General features: G+C 43.9%; 1 protein-coding gene across 3 annotated transcripts; it reads right to left on the bottom strand.

The window, feature by feature from the left end:
* Positions 1-298: 298 nt before the first annotated feature.
* Positions 299-18018, bottom strand: tmcc1b (transmembrane and coiled-coil domain family 1b). 3 transcript variants are annotated; one of them, XM_039013536.1, is made up of 8 exons: positions 17938-18018; positions 15069-15244; positions 12594-12637; positions 10040-10826; positions 6484-6909; positions 4751-5232; positions 1733-1868; positions 299-1538 (listed from the first exon to the last, which is right to left on the bottom strand). In XM_039013536.1, exons 4-8 carry the CDS (start codon positions 10643-10645, stop codon positions 1224-1226), a joined length of 1965 nt encoding a protein of 654 aa, XP_038869464.1. In that variant the 5' UTR covers positions 10646-10826; positions 12594-12637; positions 15069-15244; positions 17938-18018; the 3' UTR covers positions 299-1223. The 3 variants fall into 3 exon arrangements, with proteins under 3 accessions (XP_038869464.1, XP_038869479.1, XP_038869469.1); XM_039013551.1 differs by having other exon boundaries at positions 10040-10308; XM_039013541.1 differs by lacking the exon at positions 12594-12637 and having other exon boundaries at positions 10040-10308.
* Between the last annotated feature and the right edge of the window lie 1281 nt (positions 18019-19299).

Here is a 19299-nt window from a genome sequence, read left to right as displayed (position 1 = left end):
TGGAGGGCTTACACTATTTTAACAGTCAACTGGGTGGGAATTCCTACGAGTCAGGAGAAATCTGCCATTGAAGGAATGTAATACTTTAAATTGGAGAGCATAGACAACGCCATTGAAGCGGTCACAGATGAGGCCTATCTATGACCCAGTCACACTTATCTACCCTCATTGGCTAGAAAGGTGTCACCTCCCATCTTTGAGGACATTGTTAGAGCTCGACTAGCTTGTCAATACAGGCAATATTTTCTACTCATCAAACATGAGGTTGAAATAGAAACTGGGTTTGTTGACTCAATCCTTCATTTTTAAAACCACATGTTTATTTGTTTTAAAAAATAAAAAGTTGACATTTCATTGTCACTAATAGAAACAGTACGGAAGCACTGAAAGTCTGAGCAGTTTCACAGCTCTTCAAGTATGTTCATTCAGTTTATAGTCTCAGCAGGGGCAGATCCAACAGGCCAAGAGTGCGGGGCTTCAAGCTGAGCATATTCCGACTCAGTTCTGATCCAATCAGGCCCAACGTCGCGTTTAGCTCGTCCAATAGAAACAAGTCAAGAACCCATCACTTGCTTGATCCAGTGATAAATTTGATTTTGTCCACAGCAGTGCACTGTAGCTAGTCACATCAATCCTCCCAGAAAGAAGAGCGATTTGGTGAAATGGGCAAAGACTGGGGTGATTGAGAAGAGGGGCAGAGGAAGACAAACATGGAAGAGAACATATTGGGAGTAAGAAAAGGGAGAAAGGAGAGATTTTAGGGTTAAAGAGAGAAAAGGAAGAGAGATTTTGGATGTAGAGAAAAGGGTAAAGTCACTAGCCATGTGGATCATCAACATGCCAGCTGTTTACCTTCCCAATCCTGCCACAAGAGAAAGCCCTCAAGCATCTGCATTAATGACTGCAATAACAAGAAGAAACAAATTCAATACCACTTGAATCAATTCTAAAGTAAGAAAACGTCTTCCACGTGTAAACAATTGCACTGCTTGGAGAGAGCGAGAGAAGTAAGTATGCAGATCTCCTGGCTCCTCATCCTCCTTTCCGCTAAGCCCGCCCTTTGTGCTGGCCTGGCTCCACCACATGCATCAGAGGCAGTGTACGGGTTTGTTAGTTAGTCGTCCCCCCACACCAGGCCCCACCTCTGTCCCTCATTGTTCAGGGAGCCCCGCCCCACCATCACCTCCCTTCGTCACTCATTGAGAGAGCCCCACCCCTGTAGGTCAACTCGGGGACAACAGGAAGCGATCCAGGTACTGCGAGATGACCTCCCAGTTCCTCCACAGGAAGGCGAGGAGGACGACAAAGAGCAGCGTGGAGAAGGTGCGGCTGCGCGTTTTCATCAGGGGCACCACACAGTTGGCCACGGTGGAGACGAAGACCAGGAGCACGGCCATGACGGCTAGCAGTACGTTGATGAGCTTGCCCAGCAGGGTCCGGGCCGTGGCGTTCTCTAGGCCCTCTAGCTGGACCACCTGCTGCTGTTGTTGCTGCAGCTCCATCTTGGAGATGCGCGTCTGGCACACCTCTAGAGACTCCTACATATGGGGGCGGGAGGGGGGACATGGTTAAACAGGTAGGAATGTCACCAAGTACACTGCACCACAAAACACAGCGAGACCCTATCGTATAACATATCAAGGGGGGGAGAAAGAAGAAACAAATTAAGTTCACTGGAGCTAAAAGGTATGAGGTAAAAATATTCCTTATTTCAATTGCTGACAGAACCTACTTGAATGTCTCTAGCTCTCTCGTATGACTGATAGGCGATCTTCTCCTCCATGCTGGCCAGCTCCTGCTTCAGGTTCAGGATCTCATTCTGGTGCAGCTCTGTTAAGTCATTCAGCTGCTCCTCCAAACGCTCACACCTGAACACACACAGTACCAATCAAACACGTCCTTGCATTAACCCCTCCCTTTGAGGACAAAAATATATATATATTTTTGCTACATATACATGTATTTTTTTATTTATTATAAAATGTGTCATGAAAGGAAGTGTTAGTGGAAATGTTTGCTGGTGCTGAGTGATAAGAGTTATTTTGAACTGAGAAAGTATACCGGTATTCTAAATTTAGTAACAGGGGGATTTTGCATCTCTTAGCAACTGCTAAATTCAGTGAGTATGTACTCTGCCTTCAGAAAGTATTCATACCCCTTGACTTATTCCACATTTTGTGTTACAGCCTGAATTCAAAATGTATTACATAGATTTTTATCACGCATCTATACACAACATCCCATAATAGCAAAGTGAAAATATGTTTAGAGTTTTTTGCAAATATATTGAAAATTAAATCTCAATTTACATAAGTATTCACACCCCCGGAGTCAATACATGTTAGAATCACCTTTGGCAGCGATTACAGCTGTGAGTGTTTCTGGGTAAGTCTCTCGGAGCTTTGCACACTTGGATTGTACCATTTTCCCCATTATTCTTTTCAAAATTCTTCAAGCTCTGTCAAATTGGTTGTTGATCATTGCTAGACAACCATTTAAGTCTTGACATACATTTTCAAGCAGATTTAAGTCCAAACTGTAAACATTCACTGTCTTCTTGGTAAGCAACTCCAGTGTAGATGTGGCCTTGTGTTTTAGGTTATTATCCTGCTGAAAAGTGAATTCATCTCCCAGTGTCTAGTGGAAAGCAGACAACCAGGTTTTCCTCTAGGATTATGCCTGTGCTCCATTCCATTTATTTTTTAATCCTGAAAAACTCCCCAGTCCTTAATGATTACAAGAATACCCATAACATGATGCAGCCACCACCTACATTAAAATATGGAGATAGGTAGTCTAATGTGTTGTATTGGATTTGTACCAAACATAACACTTCATATTTCAGGACAACAAGTTGTAAACAGTATGAATGTTTTGGAATATTTTAATTCCGTACAGACTTTTTGAGTAGCTACAATGTTTTTCCTATCACAACTATTAAACTCTGTATTAAAGTCACCATTGGCCACATTGTGAATCCCTGAGCAGTTTCCTTCCTCTCTGGCAACTGAGTGAGGAAGGACACCTGTGTCTTTGTATTGGCCATGCAACTTATGACTTCTTAAGCACATTTTTATTCAACTAATTTAGGCTTGCCATAACAAAAGTGGTTGAATACTTAGACACGACATTTCATCGTTTCATTTTTAAATTAATTTGTAAAAATGTCAATAAACACAATTCCACTTTGACATTATGGGTTATTTGGAATATTAATTCTGTACAGGGTTCATTTTCTCTGTCAATTAGGCTAGGTTAGTATTTTAGAATAAGGCTGTAATGTAACAAACTGTGGAAAAAGTCAAGGGGTGGGAATACTTTGAAGGCACAGTGGCTACGGAAAGTATTCAGACCCCTTGACTTTGATACAGCCTTATTCTAAAATTAATTAAATAGTCCCCCCCCCCCCCCCTCAATCTACACACAATACCCCATAATGACAAAGCGAAAACAGGATTAGAAATTTTTGCTAATTTATACCAAATTTAAAATAAAAAAAACTGAAACATCACATTTACATAAGTATTCAGACCCTTTACTCAATACTTTGTTGAAACACCTTTGGCAGCAATTACAGCATTGAGTCTTCTTGGGCATGACGCTACAAGCTTGGCACACCTGTATTTGGGGAGTTTCTCCCACTGGGGAAACTGATGCTCCCTGCATCTGACGGTCAGTTTCAGCAGAGGGGAGAGAGAAGCAGAGTCCACCTCTCACGGTCCCTGCTCACTCCTTTCCTCCGGTGAGACTGACCAGAGAGAGAGGACAGTCTTCCACCTGATGGTGAACCTTGAGTCGCACAACATTATTTCTGCCTCATGCACAAATTCATGTTGTTCCTATAACTAGAGAAAGTTAAATATTCCTCTATATTACAATAGACACGACGAGCTGCTAATAATAAAAACGCAGGCCTATCGATACACTTGGCTACTCAATTCATTCATTCATTCATTCATTGCAGCTGCAGTGCTGGTTGTAGCACTAGTGGAAGTAGGGAGAAGTGCGTTTTTGTTTTGTGTTGACAATGCTGAATAAAAACTTAAACATGAACTCCGTTACAAAAACAGCAGCTCCTTGCTGTATTCTTTGAAAACTATGACTAAAGAGACACTGTCAAAGTTGAAGTCTCAAGTATGCTAGTAGGCTGGTATCAAACTTTGCTGTGGGGGTCATGGAAGCTGTAGGCATGGTGATTTGAACTAGCCGATTGGCCAGCACAGTAGGCGCGCTTGATTTAGCACTCCTGGTCCGCCGGTTAAGCAGAATGTGTCCCTTCAGAGAAAATGGTTCAAAAATGGGAACACTTTGCCTACCCGGCACAGTGCTTCGGAATCAAGTGCACCTACCGCCAACAGAGCAAGACATATATATATATATATATATATATATGGCTTTATCGTCATTTATCATATATAGGCTTTATCATTTTCACATTTGAGTCATTTAGCAGACGCTCTTATACAGAGCGACTAACAGCAGAAATTAGGATTAAGTGCCTTGCTCAAGGGCACATCGACAGATGTTTCAACTAGTCGGCTCTGGGATTCGAACCAGTGGCCTTTCAGTTACTGGCCTTACCCTTTTAACCGCTAGGCTACCTGCCACCCAGGTAGCCTTTTCTACAGAAATGTTTGATCAACTAAAATTGCCTTGAAGGTCGCTCAGTCGATCGACCCGTTGGTAACAACTGGTCTAGTCTATTTAATACCGGTTGCGTCCCAGGTTGTGTGTGGCATGCAGTGGCTACCTGTATCTCTCCTCCTGCAGGGCCTGCATAATCATGGTGTAGTCTCTCTGGTAGTGGCTTTTCAGGCTGTCAAACGACTCATCCAGCCGACCTTGGCTGTCCCGGAGCTCCTGGACCTCGTGGAGCAGCGTGTCCAAGCCCAAGCTCTGGCCGTGCTCCAGTGTGTTCAAGCCCTTAGAGCTGGGCGGGCCCCCGGGGGCCCCTGTGATGCTGTTGGCCCCAGCCGAGCCGGAGGTGGCACTGGAGCAGTCGTCCTCGCTGCCGTACTTGGGGCTAGAGGCCCCCCCCAGGGTCCTGGACCCCCCAGTCCCCAGAACGGGACCATCCTCCTGTGGCTCGTCCAGGGAGTCCTTCAGGGCAGAGATGTTGTCTGCGCTGCCAAACTTGTTGCGGATGAGGGAGGCGATCTCGCGAGGCTTGGACACCACGGCCCCGGCCGCCGAGTGAGTGGCGTGGGAGAAGCTGGAGAGGCCACCGGTGACCTGTTGGGGGGAGATGGGTCAGTTACTAACTAGGGAGGGAGGGGAGACTACGGTGGTAGTGAAAACACATGGGACAGAGATACCAGACCTGGGTTCAACTTAGGGATGTGACAAATGGACAATTTTGATAAGCGTTTTAACTGCCATTTTCTTTTTACGATTTACCAGAATAAATCTGAAAATTCCACAATGCAGAATAATGGTCCTAATGCATGACCGCTGGGCCGGGCAATGAAGTTATATCTACTGCAGCCATATAACCTTGAAAGGGCCTCAGCCACGGCATGTTTGTCTGTAAGGGTACGTTAAAGCTTTTTAAAATGTCGACACTAAACTATCTGGAGAGTTTCGAAGCGCGACTGAGCGGGCATTTTACTTGTCTGTAAAGGAATACCACTGAAGCGGTACTAATTACCAGAAGTGTCAATCAAATAATCAATAATCTGACTGCGCGCAACTTTAGGTCTAAAGTTTGTTAAATACCATAACAAGACATTTAGTAGAAAAAAAATATCTTCCGGCTAAGATTAAAAAACAGAGACCGATTAGATGCTGTACTTCCCAAACACTCGCATCTTTCTTAGTGAGCGACAGAGAGAGAGGGGAGGGGCAGAGTATAGGCAGGTCGGCCAACAGGCAGAACTGTGCACTAGGCCCATCTGTCGGCAATCAGAAGCTGTAGCACGCAATGTACTTCGCAATTTCTTAACTTCAGTAAACCAATGAACAGGCTAGGAAATTCTACATGCAACAGACCAAAGACTAAACAAATACACGCATCATTAGCGATGGGGGGGCGGGGGGGGGGGGATACTTTTTCTAAACATTAGGGATCCCGATTTCATTTTAAAACGTTTCACACCCCTAGTTCAAATACCACTTAATCTTTCAAATACTTTTAGCGTCTGCCTGGAGTGACAGATGGGCACGGTTTGCGACTCTTCTATAAGTTATTGCACCAGTCAAGCCCAGCTAAAGTATGAAATGATTTTGAATAGTATTTATGAACCCAGGTCTGAGACATGCATATTCTACACGCAATCTATTGAATTCTGTAGGAAACTTTGTGCTGCTAATTACTCTGAAAAGGACAAGTGACTAAAACCAGAAAAAAATAGATTGATGGTGGTGGTAGTACTCACATTAGCAGTTGCAGTGGCACACTAGTGGTAGAAATAACACTGGTGAAAAATAAGCGGGATGACCTCATAAGGAAAGTACATGTGATGTTAAAATGTTCATAACGCTAACCTTAGCGCCCACGCCCTTGAGGCCTTGGTGCATGTCTCGGAGCACGTCTTTGGGCTGACGGGGGATACCGTTGTGCTCCACCTCTCTCAGTTTGCGGTGGTAGTGCTCCAGCTTCCTCTGCAGCTGCTGAATGGTCTGGGCCGACTTCTGGTTCTTCTTCTCAAACACCTGTTTGATGCGGGCACTCTGCTGCTTGTCCGCGTTGTTGGCCAGCTTCAGGTACTCGGCCACGTTGTCGTCTCTGGCCGTCTGCTCAATCTTGATTTGCTCGGTGAGCTTGAGGATCTTCTGCTGCAGCTGGGCAATGGCCTGTTTTGTGCGCTGGGGGTCGGGGGTGGTGTCGACCGAGTCCAGCCCGTAGCCGTCGGCTCCGCAGGAGAGGGCGTTGGGCGATACAGCCGGGCCGGAACCGTCCAGACAATCCAGCTGACCCAGGAAAGACAGAGTAACGAGGAGGAAGAGAAGATGGGAGGAGAGAAGGATAGATCAGAGACTGTCGTGTAAGATTGAGGAAGAGCATTAAAAGTAGCCAAATGGAGTGGAAAGTAACTATAATGCAAACATGATCAAATCAGCCAACACCGTATAATCATAATATAGGGTCTCCAATCAAAAACACATTTTGACCAGTGTGTAAAATGTTAATTGTGTAGATAATCATCCAAGAAAACCCAGTGATCCAAACCTCATGTCTCTATCATAATCCCTTCAAAAGTTAGTTTTTACCCTTGTAGGATGGTCAGAATTAGGGGGACTAAATGACAACCCATTTTTTATATATAAATATATCACACACACACACACACAACCGTTCAAAAGGTTGGGGTCACTTAGAAATGTCCTTGTTTTTGACAGAAAAGCTGAGTTTTTGTCCATCAAAACAACATCAAATTGATCAGAAATACAGTGTACATTGTTAATGTTGTAAATGACTATTGTAGCTAGGAACAGCGGATTTTAAATGGAATATCTAAATAGGCGTACAGAGGCCCATTATCAGAAACTGAAGATTGCTTACAACGCTGTGTACTACTCCCTTCACAGAACAGCAAAAACTGTCTCTAACCAGAATAGAAAGAGTGAGAGGCCCTGGTGCACAACTGAGCAAGAAGACAAGTACATTAGAGTGTCTAGTTTGAGAAACAGCTGCCTCCCAAGTCCTCAACTGGCAGCTTCATTAAATAGTACCCGCAAACACACCAGTCTCAACGTCAACAGTGAAGAAGTGACTCCGGGATGCTGGCCTTCTAGGCAAAAGGGTTTTCTAAAGATCAATTAACCTTTTAAAATTATAAACTTGGATAGCTATCACAACATGCCATTGGAACACGGGAGTGATGGTGGCTGATAATGGGCCTCTGTAGCCTATGTAGATATTCCATAAAAAAATCTGCCGTTTCCAGCTACAATAGTCATTTACAACATTAACAATGTCTACACTGCATTTCTGATCAATTTGATGTTATTTTAAAATGGACAAAAAAATAAAATGCTTTCCTTTCAAAAACAAGGACATTTCTATGTGACCCCAAACTTTTAAACGGTAGTGTATATCTCTATCGCATCAGTTAGGCTGGATTCGGTGAACGGTAGCCCGTAGCCTTAATTCTGAGAGGCTCACCTTCCCATTGAACGGGTCGTCATTCTCGAATCCGCAGGACATAAAACAATAGAGGTAAAATGGATATCGATTGAGACATGACGCGTATGCTTTTCACATTTAGTCGAAACTCCTCTTCGAAGACTTCACAAAAACAAGCGTCTCTCAGTGAAATGGCCATGGATTATTGAGCATGTTCCAAGCTTTTTACATTTAATGACATTTGTGAAATGCACCTTTTGCAGAAACAACTGACAACGACAAAATTATAAATCCTCAAAAGTTATGAGAAGCCTGCACCGCTATATCAACAGTGCTCTGTGCTTATTATCGGATATATTAAGTTACAAAATCGGACTTTTTGGAAATAACGTTAATGACACATTAGAGAAAGACCCCACTGAACGACTCAGAACACAAATAATCAGATGTCTTGGTAAAATGTATTTTATAACATAAGGAAGCTTTGGGTTTGTGGTAGATTCTGCCTATTATAACATACAGAAGTGACATTCACCCCCTCTGGGCAGTGGCTGGACACCCTACATAATGTTACCTCAGACTGATTTGCCATAAAGGAACATGTTAATAATTTGTAAAAACAGCCTTCCATAAATATCTCCAGAGGAACCCATGTCTATTTACTGAGCAGTAATCCATCAGACAGGGATGCCATACAGAGTGTGTGTGTGTGTGTGTGTGTGTGTGTGTGTGTGTGTGTGTGTGTGTAACTTCCCTATTCACAGTAAATGGTGTGGCTTAACTGAAGCTAAAGCATTTTTCTCAACCAGAAAAATAAAAATGTTATGTTCTCAAATCTATTTTCTACACAGAGAGGTGGGATTCTAGAATGGCGGTGCTGGAGATCAGCCCAGAATGAATGATTTATGTTCCGTTCTGGGGAGTTGGGCCAGACGAAGGCCACTAACTACAGTGGAGTTGCACTTCCATCACTGTCAGTTCAGACAGCTTATGTGGGGATGGAAAGGACTTTTGCTTTCTCTAAGACCGACAGACTGAGTCGCTCAACTACAGACACATCCAGACGCTACTGTAGCTAGCCACTAGCCTGTTAGCTGCTCATGTAACGCGAGTTAATTACAGTTCACACAGTAGGGTGGCCACGGTCTGCTGTTGGTGGAACAGACTGCTTAGGTTCGTCATCCTACTGCCCGATTCATACCCTTCCTGCTCAAAAGGCTTGGTGGTGTCATCAAGCATTGCGAGGTGACTGCCAGGGGTATGCACTGTGCATGATGGGTATACCTCAGACACAATGATGGGCTAGTTGTACTAGTTGTCTAGGAGTTCAACACTCAATCCTAACAGCGTGAAGGATTTAGAAATGCACTGTCCTGCTACTAAGTCAGTCACTATTCATTCATTGGCAAAATATTGTTAATACAGTGTACTCCAAATTTCTACGGATTTGAGCAATTCCAGTGAGGACCAGTCTACATCTAAAATGTTGGAGGACAGTGTCAGAGATGTCAGGGGATCAGCCGCTTTTCAGCTTGTTTTGGCCTGCAAGTCAAGCCTTCGCTGGCTGACCTGAAGTATACTTGGAGACAGCCACAGCTAAATATAGAAAGGCTTAGAGCACATAGTGACCAATACACACACACACACACACACACACACACACACACACACACACACACACACACACACACGGACCTGCCAGTAATGACAGTTCCTTTCACTCCTTCATCCAAGAACATCCAGAGGAAGGCAAGCCAGTAAGCCCAATATGATCGATTTCATTTCACAGTAAATCATGAATTCTGACCTTCCAATACTGTGCTTCCATTTAGATATGCATTTTCTCTAGCAGCAGCTGCTTGTTTATTACATATTTTGTTTTAAATATAGGTGAAAAGCTTGCAGTGGCCTGTCTGCACCAGTGGGTAGGTTTTACAGGGGACCAACCCCTGTAGGGGCCTAGTTTCAACTCACCCTGTCAGGCTCCTCAGTGGAGTGGTACCCGGAAGTGAGCAGCATGTCGGCCAGGGCGGGGCTGGTGGGCGTGTCCGTGGTGGAGGAGGAGCGCGGGCGGCCAGCCTGCAGCAGCATAACCTCCTGGGTACTCCTCCGGTGGATCTGGGGGCTGCCTTTCTGGGGGGGGTCCCCGGTCCCCCCCGCCTTGGTGCGGCGGCTCTGCAGACTGGTCCCTCGCTTCATTATGGGGGGCGCGCCACGGATTTGCTGCAGAACGCGGCTCAGAGCTGCAGGGGGAGCGGAGGAAGTAGTGTGGGGGTCAGAGTCCGGACCGGGTGCCGAGTGGGCGTCCCCAACCTCTGGCCCCCCACCGTCAGGGGGCTCAAGGGCGGGGCAACCTGAGGAGGAGGCGGCGGCGTCGTGCGGGGAGACGGACGAGCGGCGTCGCTGCGGCTGGAAAAGCTGCTTCAGGCCGTGGCCAAGCGCGCCCATGTTCTCCAGTGCATTGTGGGTGATTTTGGACAGGCCGTGCTCCGACTCAGACGCCCTTCGGCCCACCTCCTGCTCCGCCCGACCTCCCGCATCCGGCTCCTCAGGACTCTGCTCACTACTAGCCTGATCCATCAGGGGGCGCCAGGCTGACGCTCAGCCACAGGGTCAACTCTGGGGGTGCGGGGGTCTAGCTACGCCCCAACAACACACCCCCTTTGAGAGGCAGCTTCAAAAGTCGGGAAGCAAGGAGTATGGCGCTCACTCACTTGGGCCCTATGCGCGTGCATGCGGATTGGCTCAAAGACATGCTCGTCTAACACAAAAAGGGAAATAAAATGGATTATGACATGCAACAGTGAGTGGATGGGACAAAAGAAAGCACCATAATTAAAACAATGATTACAAAAAGCAGCAGGCAGAGGTTGAACTCGTGTCAGCTTTGAAACATTGAGGCTCGAGTTTAGTTGACTCGATTTATTTATATATATTTGTATGTTCAAATATGTTTTATTATTACACTGAACAAAAATATAAAAACGCAGCATGTAAAGTGTTGGTCCCATGTTTCATGAGCTGAAATAAAAGATCACAGAAATGTTCCATACGCACAAAAAGCTTCTCAAATTTTGTTCACAAATTAGTTTACGTCCCTGTCAGTGAGCATTTCTCCTTTGCCAAGACAATCCATCCACCTGACAGGTTTGGCATATCAAGAAGCTGATTAAAAAGCATGATCATTACACAGGTGCACCTTGTGCTGGGACAATAAAATCCCACTCAACCGTGCAGTTGTCACAATACAATGTCACAGATGTCTCAAGTTGAGGCAGCGTGCAATTGGCATGCTGACTGCAGGAATGTCCAGCAGAGCTGTCACCAGAGAATGTAATGTTAATTTCTCTACCATAATACACCTCCTGACAAATTCTCTCAAATGACGTAGGTCCAACCAGCCTCAAAACCACAGACCACGTGTATGGCCTCGTGCGGGAGAGCGGGTTTGCTGATGTCAACGTTGTGAACAGACTGCCCCATGGTGGCTGTGGGGTTATGGTATGGGCAGGTATAAGCTATGGACAACAAACAAAATTGCATTTTAAATTGATGCCAATTTGAATGCACAAAGACACCATGACGAGATCCTGAGGTGCAATCATCTGTATTCCCAGTCATGTGAAATCCATAGATTCGGGTCTAATGAATATATTTAAATTGACTGATTTCCTTACATGAACTGTAACTAAAATCTTTGAAATTGTTGCGTTTATATTTTTGTTCAGTATGGTAAATCCATATGACCCAAACCACAACGTCTGTGATGTCCAAACCCACTTACAAAACAACTCTACTAAAGAAAGCAGACTTCTACAGCAATGACGGGTGTCGTGCTAAACAAAATAATTTCCAAAAACAATTTCTGAAATGCTGGGGTTTTATTGTACAGTTTCCATAGATAGTGGCACTTCAGTGTGTCATATTGCAAACGCACTTTTAGAGGACGAAAGCACGTCACAGGACCTGGGTTAACTAGCCTAATCTGACTGTGGTTTCCTTGTCAGGCAGAGGTTAACAAACATTGCCTTCATTTGTTATTTACTTAGACAGTCGTTTGTAGTCTAATATAAGATACACAGCATTTCAGAAACTATTTCTTTACTAAAATGGGTGGGGGGAAAAACATACCCTTTGAGGATTTCGAATGAGTTTAAAGTAAATAGTATGAAAAAGATAAGTAATAATGAAACAAAATATAAATGAATATAATGGAATCTTCTGGTGGGTTCTTATCTGGATGAGGAACCCAGAGTTGCGCCATGATATCCCTGTAGAGAGCCTTGACCTCAGAGACCAGATCAAGCATGGAGCCGTGAGCGGAGATGGCTAAGGCTAAATCCACATCGTCTGAGAGTTGAGCTCCAGGAAAGCACTTTATATAAAGACTGTATTTTACTTAGCAACAGCAAAGAAAGGGGGAAGAGATAGAGGAAGAGAGCGCGAGGGAAAAGGAGAGAGCAAGAAGAAACAGGTGGCAAGAAAGAGAAAAAATAAAAAAAGAGAGCCAGGGATAGATAGATCTTACCCTCCGTCCAGCTTCTCCTCTTCCGACTTACAGCTCAGGGTTGGCTGCGGAGGAAGAGGTCAACGTCAGAGGGAAATCACTATCAAAATGGAACCAATGACGAGATACAAATAAATGACGCTGGCAACGGCGGCACACGGACCCGTGCTCAAATCAGCCGTGTACAAACTGCACAGAATCAACGAGACCTGTACACACTCACTGAGGGGCTTCAGGGACTCCTCCTAGAATACATTTTGAGAAGTCCTCATCTTAACAGCAAATATCTTCACTGCCTTGTGCACACTCAAAATATGAGACCATGACATGAAGGTGTGTGGAACACCTCGCAGTGATGACTCCATCCAGATTACTCAGGAGAGCTACGAGCAGAGCAGTAGAGGTCCGATACATCATGAGTGTTACAGTAAATAACGGAAGTAATGAGGGACACAAAGCTTGAGAGACGCTGACCAGCAGAGCTCCTTTTGTGCAGTGAGCCAAGAACCTGCTTTTTAGTCAAAGCCTTCATCCCAAAAGGAACCAAATCCTCCTACATAGTACACTACTTTTGATGGGCTCTGGTCAAAAAGTAGTGCACTATACAGGGGACAGGGTGCCGCTTCGGACAGAGTAAGTGCCTGTCAGTGGAACCCACCAACCACACCAGTTGCCCAATCCGCACACAACTAAAGGAAGAGGAAAAAGGAAAGAATTCAGTCACCACCAGTTTACTGGCACAAGCCGGACACGATGCCTCCCACACAACTCCCTACCCACTCGCAAATTATAATACATCACCACAATTTCCCCTCACATTAGCAGATTGGAGGATGCAGAGAAAAACTGCCTGCATAGCGCAACGCCCAAATACAGCATAGGAAAAAAACACTACTAATGACAGAGTGAAAGTTTCCCAAATGGATAGGATTGAGAGATTGCTTCATTTGAGTAAGTCCCTTCCTCATAGCTGGAACACTAAGCCTGTAACATTAACCCAACACTGAGGTAACACTGAGGTAACACTGAGGTAACACTGAGGTAACACTGAGGTAACACTGAGGTAACACTGAGGTAACACTGAGGTAACACTGAGGTAACACTATGGCTAATCTCGCCCAGAAGCGCTGCACACTTAGCAGTAACTAACACTTGACCTCACCAAATAGGCTAAAGTAGATGTCAACAGGCATATCTGCATACTCCTCAGCTATCAGTGGAAATCCCCTAACGCTCTTACCCGTTCCCCTCCTCATTTCACCCCATGTTTAACTTATTGCAAGCGAGACTGAAAGGTCCGGCTATATATAGGCCCATTTGCAGGCCCGAATTCACTGAGGGGACGCAGTGGTTAACAAGTGAGCAGGTAGGCTACACACAAACCAAACAAAAGCACACAGTGACATGCATGTTCCACAGAGTGATTAGGCAGTCTAATGGCATTATGAATGCATTATTAAGCAGACAGGACCTAATGCTGTAATATCAGACTACCTACTGCCACAGATGTAGTCCAAAATGCATATTTATCTAGGCAAGTCAGTTAAGATCAAATTCTTATTTACATTGACGGTCTAGGAACAGTGGTTTAACTGCCTTGTTCATGGGCAGAACGACAGATTTTCACTTTGTCAGCTCGGGGATTCGATCTGGAAACCTTTCGGTTACAGGCCCAACGCTCTAACCACTAGGCTACCTGCCGCCCCGATCTACGAGTACATGGACAAGTGTACTAACAGACATTCACACAGTGAAGCACACCATGACACCCCCAGTCTCTTTTCCTCCTTTAGGGCGCTACATTATCTCTGTCAGAAGTGGGTCAGCCAACACTCTCCTATCACTGGGAAGATCTCAATTGCATACTCCTCGCGTCCTCCCTCCTTCTCAAAACCCATTGGATGAGAAAGTCAGAGGTCACTTCCCTCTGACCTTCTCCTCTAATGTGTTTTGAGAAGGAGACGAGGAGAGAGGACGCGAGGAGTATGCAATTGAGATCGCCCCCCTCTTTCCCTCGGCCGCCTCATGCATGCAGCCTTCCAAGGTCACACCAGCATGTGTGTATGTGTGTCTCTCTCTACAGTCTATACTGCATGTGCCTACATGGAGAAGATACTTCATGCAAATGTATCTACCACATTGGCAACCATATCTGTACTTGTGTCCATTCACTGTAACTGTCTACTTTCACATGGCATCTACAGCATGGCCCTTTGTCCAGGAAGGGGACAATGTCTTAATGTGCTGTGTCCGCCTGCATCCATCTTCTCATCTATTTTTACCACTGTTCATCTACCAAAAGCTATTCTTCATTCTGATGAAAGCCAACATGGCTGTAACATTAATACCACAACTATTTCAGGCTCCATTTTTTAAAGCTCAAAAGCGGCCTTCTTTTACACAAAAACTAGCTTTAGGAAAGGTGCGATTGGCAATTAGTCTAGGATCCCTTAAGTTTGGCTAGCTACTTTAGTTTGGCTTTACTGGGAAGCATACCTTGAGTTCCGGTCATCAGCAGGCCTATTGGGATTTCACTGCATAGGAAAAGCCTAAGTATTCCAAGGAAATTTCCAAAAACCCACTTCCTTTGAACACTCTTTCAAAGTACAAGAGCTGGGATGTCCTTTTCTCTTCAGTCAACAGTTTCCACTGATGTTTCGGAATGTCACATGCTGAAAAGGAAAGAAATATGTCAGGGCAGGTTTTCAAACATCTTTACCATTAACCCAAGGAGTCCCACCATACCGCTGGTGTGTTTTGGACTTCTAAACCATTTTAAACATTGTGTTAGAGATTCTGGTTTGTACAACTGAATTGGTCTATTTCTTCTGCATCCATAGATTCCATTAATCTGTGTGCTTAATGGGGGCTGAGCTAGAGCGGTGTTTGTGAGACAAGGGAGTAGAGTCCAAAGAGCTCTTCTACATAGAAGATAACTGGAAATCCCAGGACATAGTGTCTATAATAAGCTCAAAGTTTCTGTCACAAACTCCACACAACTAATTCTGTACTTACAGCATTCATCATGTTTTTGCTTTGGCGGACCTTATTTTATTGACATTTGTCGATAAAACTCACAAATGCACCGGTTTATGACAAATTGTTGTGTTCTACTTGTAATCCTGGTTGTCCTATAAAGAAGATGGTTTTAAACTAAATTGTATTTGTGAAGCTAATGTAAGGGCTGAACATGCAGACAAATGAAAGTCGAATATGTGATTTGCTGGGATCTCAGGACTGATAGGACTGATAGTGTTAAGATCACGGTTCATCCATGGCCAACAAATTGACTTAAATATGATCATAATGCTTTTGAGAAACTCCCTGGAGTTCAATTACACATGTGTGACTCACAAATAACTGTGATTAAGTATCAAAAGTAAAGGTAAAAATTATTTCAAATTCCTTATATTAAAGCATACCAGGTGGCACCATTTTCTTGTATTGTAATTTACAGAAAGCCACAGGCACACTCCAACATTCAGACAACATTTACAAACGAAGCATGTGTGTTTAATGAGTCTGCCAGATCAGACGCAGTAGGGATGACCAGGGATGTTCGGTTGATAAGTGCGTGAATTTGACTGTTTTCCTGTCCTGCTAAGCATTCAAAATGTAACGACTACTAATGGGTGTCAAGGAAAATGTATGGAGTAAAAAGTATCATTATTTTCTTTAGGAATGTACTAAAGTAAAAGTAGTCAAAAATATAAATAGTAAAGTGCAGATAACCCCAAAAAACGACTTAAGTAGTACTTCAAGTATTTTTACACCACTGGACTTAATACAGTACATTCGCCTGATTCAATGTGCTATTGCACTGCATATCCTTCTGTCTAGTCCAGTGGGCCGTCATAAAGACTAAGACAAAACAGGTGCACAGACACTGGCCTGGGATAGGCAAACCAATGCCAACATCTTCAAGGGGTGTGATGGGCCTACCTGTCAACACAAAGCACTAGAATAGCTAGGCCTAATACAATCCTGGCTAAATCGTGTGAGATTAGTTCAACTGCCACAATCAGTCGGCTACCTAGATAGCTAACTTTGCCTCCACTGAGTAGCCCATTTCTGTGAGCTTGCTATTTCTTAGCTAACTGACAGATCGATTTTTCCAATCAATTAAATAATCGTTGTGTGGGGTTTGTTTTTACAATAGGAGACATTAGCTAGTTTGACTGCCGAGCTAAACGCAGAGCTGTTAGCTCAATTAATCCGATAAACGTAATCAGACAGATAGCCGTTGATAAATGTCTTTGCTGCAAGATATGTGGAGGTGTTCACGCCCAAAACCGGCCTGTGCGTAATTAACTAGCGATAAGACACCTAGCTAATTACAATCACACTTCAATCTAACGTCAAGGTATTGCTAAGCAATTGACTACATACCTTAAATACCGAGATTATAAAGTGGAAAATAACAATTATCCCATCCCATTTCAGAATAGAAAATGACAGCCGCTAACGTTACCGTCAGTGCCCAACCAACACTACCACCAGCATCATCAATATGAGCATGAGCCATTTAGCTAGCTATTAGCATAGGTGTGGATTTTTAATCGAGGCTAGTTAATGTTACATCCACTATCGTGGACAGGCCTAATTAAAATGCTAACCCGGCAATAGACATTACATGAAAAATATGGTTTGCGTTCAGACACATTTTAGTCGTTGCGTATGGCTAATGATCTCACAGACAGCCTGAAAACATCCACCCACCCGGTGTTTTGTAGGATGTAACGACATAGCTAGCTAACGTTTGTTAGCAGGTTTGTGCCCGTGGATTTCCACCGCAGCACATCCCGACGTTACACCGGCTGAGTGGCGTCCATGCTACTCCCTCCCTGACAGACACCATACTGAACAAGTTACACCTATTTACTAACTTAGCCAATATTAATAGCAAATGTTAGCTAGTTTCATTAAATGAAAATGTAGTTAGCGCGCATCTGTCTATTGGAAATGTGATAGGGCATGGTTGATCATATATGAATGCTGACACACCAACACAAACCGTAGTCAGCTCATACCCAAACAGTAACGACACATTAAAGTAAATCGCTTGCACCCAGACAACTAGTTACCGCTTATCTAGTTTAGCTAATTCTAGCAAGATAGAACAGCTTGGTTGGGAGTAACTTTAGCTAGCGGTGGCTAGCTAGTTTTAGCGATAGCCAGCTAACGCGTTAGTTAGCTAGCCAGCCAGCTACTACACCGCTAGCTTAGCTAACACCAGGTTGAACACAACTTAATAAACAATAGACCTCTTTCAAGAATAAACTACAAAATGAGAAATTCTATACTCGACATTGATATTACAGTTCGCCAATCAAACTATATTGTGTATTTACATATTATAACTTACATGGGCGCTGAGAGGATTGTGTTGATGAACGTTCATTTCTCCCGATGGAACACTCCCACGATGACGTCAAAGAGCGTTTTCAACGTAGGTGGTGATAGGGCCACTCATCTGACAGCAGACACTTTTATTTTGATACGGAGAAGACACACCGTCTGAGAAGATACTTCAATATTATAATGTAAAAGGTTAAAAGCTATATATATATATATATATATATATATATATATATATATATATATATATAGCTTTTAAAAGCTATATATATATATATATATATATATATATATATATATATATATATAGCTTTTAACCTTTTACATTATAATATTGAAGTATATGGGCTCCGGAGCGGCACAGCGGCCTAAGGCACTGCACTACAGTCCCTGGTTCGAATCCAGGCTGTATCACATCCGGCCTTGATTGGGAGGCTCATAGGGCGGCTCATAATTGGCCCAGCGTCGTCCGGGTTTGTCCAGGGTAGGCCGTCATTGTAAATAAGAATTTGTTCTTAACTGACTTGCCTAGTTAAATAAACGTTAAATAAATAAAATAAAAAAACATGTAGGAAGGGTTTAGGAGAAAGTGACTGGTAGCATGATTAATAATAATATAGAGCAGTGTAAACAGGGCTGAAAAGTGACTGGTAACAGGAATATATAAATACTATGGTAATATACTAATGGAAATATATATACAGTGCATTCGGAAAGTATTCAAACCCCTTGACTTTTTCCAAATTGTGTTATGTTACAGCCTTATTCTAAAATCGTTTTTTTCCCTTGATCAATCTAAACACAATACCCCATAATGACGAAGCAAGAACAGGTTTGTAGAACTTTTTGCACATTTATTACAAATAAAAAACTGAAATATGACGTTTACATAAGTATTCAGACCCTTTACTCGGTGCTTTTTTGAAGCACCTTTGGCAGCGATTACCACCGAGTCTTCTTGGGTATGACACTACAAGCTTGGCACACCTGTATTTGGGGAGTTTCTCCCATTCTTCTTTGCAGATCCTTTCAAGCTCTGTCAGGTTGGAATGGGAGCACCGCTACACAGCTATTTTCAGGTAGATAGGGTTCAAGTCCAGGCTCTGGCTGGGCCACTCAAGGACATGCAGAGGCTTGTCCCGAAGCCACTCCTGCGTTGTTTTGACTGTGTGCTTAGGGTCATTGTCCTGTTGGAAGGTGAACCTTCGCCCCAGTCTTGAGGTCCTGAGCGCTCCGGAACAGGTTTTCATCAAGGATCACTCTGTACTTTGCTCCATTTATCTTTCCCTCGATCCTGACTAGTCTCCCAGTCACTGCTTCTGAAAAACATCCCCACAGCATGATGCTGCCACCATCATGCTCCACTGTA

The sequence above is a fragment of the Salvelinus namaycush genome, chromosome 2, assembly GCF_016432855.1.
Source record: "Salvelinus namaycush isolate Seneca chromosome 2, SaNama_1.0, whole genome shotgun sequence".
Classification (NCBI taxonomy): domain Eukaryota; kingdom Metazoa; phylum Chordata; class Actinopteri; order Salmoniformes; family Salmonidae; genus Salvelinus; species Salvelinus namaycush.
The sequence above is the reverse complement of the archived record's forward strand: the minus strand, read 5'-3'. Positions and strand labels throughout refer to the sequence as shown.

Bases quoted from the DNA above. Each gene is read 5' to 3' on its own strand.
- tmcc1b (XM_039013536.1), bottom strand. From the start codon at position 10,645: ATGGATCAGGCTAGTAGTGAGCAGAGTCCTGAGGAGCCGGATGCGGGA. The intron at 6,910-10,039 runs GTGAGTTGAAAC...TTCCTGGGTCAG, and splicing joins CCACTGAGGAGCCTGACAGG to CTGGATTGTCTGGACGGTTC. The intron at 1,539-1,732 runs GTAGGTTCTGTC...CCCCATATGTAG, and splicing joins AGAGAGCTAGAGACATTCAA to GAGTCTCTAGAGGTGTGCCA.